General features: G+C 37.2%; 1 protein-coding gene across 1 annotated transcript in view; it reads right to left on the reverse strand.

Annotated features, from left to right (window-relative positions):
- The window catches only part of Atxn10 (ataxin 10), a 150,403-nt gene that overhangs the window by 118,349 nt on the left and 23,975 nt on the right, over nucleotides 1-8,079 (reverse strand). Inside the window, exon 3 of the mRNA XM_005354399.2 lies at nucleotides 5,450-5,532. Within this exon, the coding sequence (XP_005354456.1) occupies nucleotides 5,450-5,532 (83 nt within the window). The remainder of the gene's footprint in view (nucleotides 1-5,449; nucleotides 5,533-8,079) is intronic.

Raw genomic sequence — 8,079 nt, forward strand, 5'->3', positions numbered from 1 at the left:
AAACCCTGTCTCAAAAAACAAAAAAAAAAAAAAAAAAAAAAAAGGACTCAAAGAAAATAATGCACCAAGAACTCCAAAACTAAAACTCAAGGGCTTCTCACAACCTGCTCATAGAATTATATTTTCTTCTGTTTACTTTTCTGAGTTTTTAAAAAGTTCTATTATAAATGCTTATTGTATGTCTATAATATAAAAGTATCAACCTTTTTTCCAGATAAGCCATAATTTTAAAAGATACTAATAGTTTTACTAAATACTTCAGATTATAATACTCAAATTTAACATGCAAAAAGAGGGAAAGGGATACTCTGACCTGACAGTCAAGCAGAACAGGAGCTCCTCAGACGAAAGAAAGAAAGAAAGAAAGAAAGAAAGAAAGAAAGAAAGAAAGAAAGAAAGAAAGAGAGAGAGAGAGAGAGAGAGAGAGAGAGAGAGAGAGAGAAAGAAAGGCAGCAAAAAAAAAAAAACTCTGAAAATTCAAAACACTATTCTGGGAAAGAAAAGACTTACAGATGCCTAGGCTCAAGCAAGAAGACTGCAGGCAAGTAAAATAACAGTTTACTTTACCAAACAGCTTATCAACTGATCTTTATGTAAACACTAAGAATAGTGCAAAGCCCCTAAAAAATGCCAGCATTATTTTTACAGATTAGGAAAGAATATATGCCAAAAACAACATCAATAGCTCAATTAAAATAACTCATACTTGTGTTTACATAAAATTTGATGACCATAATATATTTGTCAGACCACTGCAATTATTGCCTGAAAATAATACTCTAAATATTATTTTGACAATATAATTATAGTTCTTACCTCAGAAGCAGTAACAAAAAACTGGCACAGTTACCCTGACAACAATCTCCCTAAAATAAGGTTCTCAGAGAAAGAATTAACAGATAGTGAAATCAGAACACTTTTTTTATAATGCTATTTCATTGGGTTTGAACTGCAGCACTATGAAAATAACTTCTGAGCTTCTTATTAAATGCAAATGTCACTGTTGAATTCCAAATAAAAACCAGGGGCTTTCCTTTCCTAGAGGTGGTGAGAAATACCACTAACTTTCCTTTTCCTCCTTGACTCTCTTCCAATTATGCCACAGAATACCGGTCAGCTACTTAAAACAGAAAGCTGAAGTCAAAAAAAAAAAAAAAACACACACACACACACAACTGCTGTCATTTCATGGACTAGAAGACCCAATGTTGTCAACATGGCAACTCTTCCCAAACTAATCTGCAGACTTAGCATAATCCCTCATATCTACAATATATTATACAAGTAATTTCTACAATTCAGCAATAAAACACAACCACAAACAAGAAAAAGAAATTGTGCAAAGGATTCAGACAGACATTTCTCCAAAACTTTATAAATGCCCAATACATACATGAAAAAATATTCATCATCATTAGTCATTTGGGAAAAATGCAAATAAAAACCACATATTACTTTCTACCCACAAGGATGACTTAAACCAAAAAACTGAAAGTGTCAGCAAGGATATGAAGAAATTAGAAAGACACTGGTGATTAAATGTAAATGGCTCCACTTATTGACAAACAGTTTAGTGGCTCCCCAAAACAGGAGCTGGAAAGAGGGCTCAGCAGTTAAGAATACATGCTGCTCTAGCAGAAGACTGACAAGATTCAGTTCCTAGCACCCATGTCAGAAAACTTAGAATCACCTATAATTCTAGCTCCAGGGGATCCAAAGTCCTCCTGTGACCTCTGTAGACACCCACACATAATATGGACAGAGATCGGCAGACAGACAGAGACAGAAAGAAGAAAGTAGAAAGGCAGACAAAAACACAGAGACAGAATGAATCCTTAACATAGTAATACTCAGGCCCAACAATTCTAATCCTAGGCACATACTCCAAAGAACTGAACACAGGCACTCAAACAAATACATGTACACATTCAAAGTGTTATTCATCATTGCCAAAAGGTGAGAACAGCATGTGTTCATCAACTGATGAATGGAAAACAATACAGTATTATTCAATCCAAAAGAACAAAATTCAGATGCATGCTAGAATGTAACTGAACCTCAAAAATAAGAGAAATCAGACTAAGGGCCATGTAGCTCTACAATTCCATTTATATGAAATATCCAGAATAAATTAATTTACAGAGACAGAACATAAAATTGTGGACACCATTGGCAGGGAGAAGGAAAGAGAGAGGAATTGCTTTCCTTATACCTTTGAGCATAAGAAAACATTTTTAATTTTGTACAGGTATTGGTTGCACAATATTAGGCTGTTCTAAATGCCACTCAACCGTTCACTTTAAAACAGATAGTTTTATGTTAAGTCAATGACTTGGGAGACAAAACTAAATGATAAAATGATTGCCTAGCATGCCCAAGGCACTAAGTTTACCCCAGTACTACCAGGGGGAAAATCAATTAGTTAAACTGATAGTATTGAAGCTATCTAAATTATAAACAACTCTTAATGTGTCCTTTAAAAGACAAGACTAAGGCTAGCAATATAGCTCAGTGGTAGAGGCTTTCCTACCATACTGGAGCCCAAAGTTCAATTCTCAGCACCACCAAAATTAAAAAAATAAATAAATTAAAAAAAAAAACCCACAGGGATCTATTCTCTAATGTCAATCAATGTATTCCTTCACCATATAGCTATGCTATAAAAGCATTTTTAGAATCTTCCCCTTTCTATTTTTCGTAGGTTATCCAACTCAATGAAGAAAGGATGAAACAATCATTAATCATATTTTGCACAAAAATAAAATAAGTCTTGCACAGGAGATTTGGGATAGCACAAAAAAGAAAGAGGGGAATGCAGAATCAAGGACAGAAGCTTTACGGTGGAAAGCAAGAGAATGTACAACATGACAATAAGGATGCGGGAGGGCAGAGGAGCGCATGTGATGCTGAGAACAAATGGCATAATTTCAAGAGAAATCTTCAATGAGGGTGGGTGGGGCTAGTACCCAAGGTTTAAGGGGAGGGGCTAGCTCCCCTCTAATAGCTCCAAGTCATAGCACTTACCGCACAAATACACCACTAGAAGAAATCAGCCGACAGACAGCTGATATGTTTTCCATAGACAGCTATCACTGTTTTCCAGCAATTACAAAATGGTCTGCATCTGAACAGTGGCTGAATTACAGACCTCACAGACTGATTTCTCCATGCAACACAATGAAACCCGTTACTTTATCATTGTTTTTAAATCCTCCAACTCTGAGTACCAAGTCCTCATCATAAAGCAGAGCTACAAAAAAATACCTTTAATACTAAACATCTTTAAAATACTTAACAAATAAATTCTATGTCCTATCAACCTCTTAAAATACTGCCACTCAGAAAAGTTTAGAGCCGAGATGTCATCTATAAACTCTTAGACAATGTAGGTAACTTTAAGGAACCATCACTTTCTGTCACACCAGGTAACTGACTTAAGATTTAAAAGACGCATACTAAATCAAATAGTAAGACCCCAAAATTGTAGTAAAATGAATCTGAAATGAAATAAATGCCTTGTATTATATAAAAACAGGAGTTAAGAAATAATTGTAAATCAAATCTATTTTAAATGGTTAAACTTCCCCCTGAAGGGAAGTATTTATATTACATATGGTAAGGGTGTTGTCTATTACAACAATTACTTTAATCCATAACCTAGTATATCTAATAAGCATGGATACTTACAGTAAGAATACATCAAATAATTTACATTTACTCATAATATCTCATTTCCTTAGAGAAGAAGATCATATATAAAAACTCTATTTTTAACTTAATGATGTGGTAAGATAATAATCTTTGTACAACGGAGAAGCAATAACCCTACTAATACAGAAAACTCAATGTCTTCAAAATAGTCTAATAGCCTTCCAGCCTTTCAAGCTAAGAAGCTGAGCACTGTTCTTAATCCCACATCAAGAGTTGTTAAGAAGAGCTACCTTCCCTTTCTGTCACACTAGATAATGGACTGACTAGTCTCTTAACTCCCGTTTTACATAAGGCATGTTTACATTAATGCTACCTGACACCCTATTCCCAATGGATAGGTAAGAACTAGAGGTGGGACTCTCTTCTCATAAGCAACAAAAGGAATCATAGAGGTGAGTGATACTAGACTGCAATCTGACTTAACAGACTTAACATATCCAGGTCTTCTCACTGGAATGTGAGTTCCTGGGGGCAGAGGTGTCTGCTCTGGTCACTGCTGGAATCACACCCATATTAGTTACTTTTATCTTCACTGCAATAAAATACCTGAAAGAAGTAACTTATGGGAGGAAGGATTTATTTTGGCTCAGGGTTTAAGATGACACAGTCCATTGTGGAGGAGAAATAACAGTGACAGTTGGAGCAGCGTGGCTAGAGTAGTGGAAATCGTAACAGGATACATTGCCTGATCAATCAGGATGCAGAGATCTCAGGGAGAACTAGAGATAGACTGCAAGCTGTAAGCCCTCATATGGCGCTATATCAGCCAGTTAGACTCCATGTCCAACCTCACGACACAGTGCCACTAGCTAAGGACCAAGTGTTCAAACACAGGAGTCTGTGAAGGGCGTTCATATTCAAACCAAAAGCAGTGTCTGTCACATTTCTAAGTAACACAAGGCAAGGCATCAGACACCCCAGGTTACTACTGCAAAGAACCACAAACTAGACAGCTTCAAACAATTACCTTCTACCACTCTGGAGACTACAAGTCCATGATTAAGATGCCACCAGTGCTAATTTCTCCTGACACCTCTCTTCTTGACAATAGTCTGCAATCTGCTTCCTGTGTCTTCATATAGTGTTCACCTATGTGTTCTACTATCCTTTTCTCAAAACAACAAATTTCTTCACTGTACCTTAATAACCTCTTATAAAATCTTGTCTTCAAATAAAGTCATATTCTGGCCACTGGAGGTTAGGATTTTGCTATGGTCTGAATGTTTGTGTCCTTCTAAAATTCATATGCTGATTGTCAAATCTCCAAAGTGTTGGTAGTAAGCAATGGGGACTGTAAGGGGTAACTAGATCTCGCAGTTAGTACCCCTTACAAGAGTTCAAGAGTTCCTTCTGCCGCTCTACTATGTAAGGACACAGCAAGAAGGCACCTTCATTGAGTCAGAGAGCAAGCCCCTACCACATAATAAATATGCTGAAACCCTGATCCTGAGCCTCCCAGCATTCTAGGTTGATAAATACCTGCTTTTATTAATTAACTAAACTAAAGTATTTTGCTGCAGCAGCCCAAGCAGACTAAGAGAAGCTTCAGCGGAAGAAGTTGGGAAGAGACAAGTCAGCCTACAACAGGACAGAAAGGAAGTCACAGTAACTTTCCTTCACAGTAATTCTTTAACATTCCATGAAATACAGAACATGCTTCAGTGAATGACTAAACACTCAGAGCATTAGCTTTAAACATTTTTCAAGATAATAATCCATTAATTATACTGCACATTACCTGTTAGCAAAGAGTCTTGTTCCACTCGAAGTTCACGAAACAGAAGAACCAAATCAACAGCAACGCCAATTGTATCCAGGTTCCTGTATTAAATTTTAAGACAAAATTAAATTAAATACATGCTTTTCTCTAATACTGAATTTCAAATGCTAATTTAATGTATATGCTGAGACTATTGATCAACAGTTCCTACAGCAGGCAGAATAACAGCTTCCAGAGATGTGCGTATCTAATTATTACCATATCTAGTAAAGAGAACTTTTCAGACAAGACCAAATCAGTAATCTTGAGATGGAAGGATTGTCCTGAGTTAAATGGACATCCAATATATCACTAGGCTCATTACAGAAAGAACACAAGAAAGTTGAAAATAAGAGAAAGGAGGCCATATGCCAAGAAAAATGGTAGAACTGAAAGCTGGCAAGGCAAAGAAACTGATTCTGTCACAGAAGCCTCTAGAAAGAAGTACTATCTATGCCAACCCCTTATGGACTGTCGAACTTCCAATTCATAAGATAATAAATGTATTGTATTTAAGATTTTGGTAGTATGTCACTGTAACAAAAGCAAAGTGACACAGATCTCTGACAAAGCATTGGTGGGGGGCTGCTGTACAAATCCCTGAAAAGGGAAGAGACTCTGGTCAGCAGGCAAAGGCTAAAAGAACTCTAAGACACATGGACAAAAATCACAGTGCCTTAGACAGACTTCTGGTAGAAACACACACATGAAGGCACAGCTGGCAACGTTTGGAAGGAAATGAGAACATGTTATTAGAGACTACAGGAATGGGGATCTCTGCTATGGAGTGCCAAGAGTCCTTGGACAACATCCTACAGCTGTGAGGAAGGGAAAGAAAAAAGAAATGCCTCGAACTGCCAGTGTCCTGTGATCTTCTGCCTACTGTATTTGAGAAAAGATACTTATTTTCTAGTGTTACGGGTCCCAGATAAAGAGGAACTTTGTCCCAAGATGGATCACTCTACAGTTTCATATGTAACTTAGATAATTCAGAGGATTAGATGTGGGACTTCTAGCTAATGAGGCCTAGAAGGCATTCTGAACATGAGCTGACACTATAATGGGTTTAGAATGTGGGAGACCTTAGGATAGCACAAAAACGTATTTTGAACATGAATAATGTGAATGTTTAAGATCAATGGGTGAACTAGGATAGCAAAAGAACCTAAACTCCTTATCAGTTTATTTGTTTTTAAGTGACCTTATATTGGCAAGAGACACAGTAATGATGCAATCTGTGGTTGGTCTTTGTCCTGAGCTGGTGTGGTGTTCCTAAAACCCTTATACTTCCCTGAATGATAGAAACACCTTCTGATCACATCTGAGTTTATGCTCTAAAAGCAACTCAGACACAGCTTCAGAATGGTGTCCTTGCTGCCAGAAGACCCAACTTTCAGTCTCAGAGAGGCAAACAAGATAAAAACTGAATTTAATACCCAAAAGCAATGATTTAAATTAACCATGTCTATATAATGAAAACTCCATTAAAAAAATAACATTGGAGTCTGGGGCCGCCTGAAGGTTGATGAGTACAGCAAACTGCCAGAAGGATACCAGGTATACCAGGGAGGACACAGAAACATCACCCCCCACCCTATACCTTGTCCTGTGCATATTCTTCTACCTGGATGTTCCTAGTACATACCTTTTATAATGACCAGAAACTTTTCTTGAGTTCTGTGAATTACTAAAACTGAGGGAACCCTACCGTGGAACCCTCAGCTTCAAGTCCCTGCCCTGGACTTTCCCACCTGGGAAAGTACAAAAGAAACTGGCATTCTGGCCAATGTTTCCAGAACATAACATTATGTTTTAAAATACTGGTATTGGGCTGGAAAGATGGATCAGCAGTTAAGAGCACTTGTGGCTCTTCTATAAGATCCAAGTTCAGCTCCATAGGATACCACTCCCCCATCTGGACTCCATGAGCACCCATAATACATATGTGGCAGATACACAGACACAAAAATAAAAAAACAAATCATTAAAAATGTTTTAAAATTTAATTATTTAAAAAAATCAAAGTATTAACTATGATTAGCAAGATTATTGCCATTTCTATCCATTTTCTATAAAGAGATGGCAGGTTTGTTTTAGCATTGACGTTAAAACAACACCACCTTTTCCTCCTTTCCTTTCATCTTAAAAATCTCATTAGTCATATCAAAGCCTCAGGTATAAGACTGTCTAAGCAGCCAAGGGAATCAAATGTCTTCTGGACCAGCTCAACTTAACCCATCACAACAGTGATAGAGAGGTCTTGAGGCCCTGTCTAGATGCAAATCCAGGAAAGAAAGGTGAACATCCTGCTTGTGACTTCCAACTTCATTTCAAGTAAAATATTCTTTAAAAAATCAATAGTACTTGATTCTATAAAAGTAAGAGAGAAAGCCAGGCACAGCAGTGCACACCTTTAATCCCAGCACTTGGAAGGCAGAAGCAGGTGGATCTCTGAGTTGGACACCAGCCTGGTATAGAGTAAGTTCAAGACAGACAAACCCTGTCTCAGAGAAACCCTATCCAAAAAAAAAAAAAAAGAACAGTTTATAGAGAGAGAAAAACTGGGTTCTTTTATTCACTCTGATAGGCAGGCAACCAGCTAGTTATTG

This window comes from Microtus ochrogaster, chromosome 15 (genome assembly GCF_000317375.1).
Source record: "Microtus ochrogaster isolate Prairie Vole_2 chromosome 15, MicOch1.0, whole genome shotgun sequence".
Taxonomy (NCBI): Eukaryota; Metazoa; Chordata; class Mammalia; order Rodentia; family Cricetidae; genus Microtus; species Microtus ochrogaster.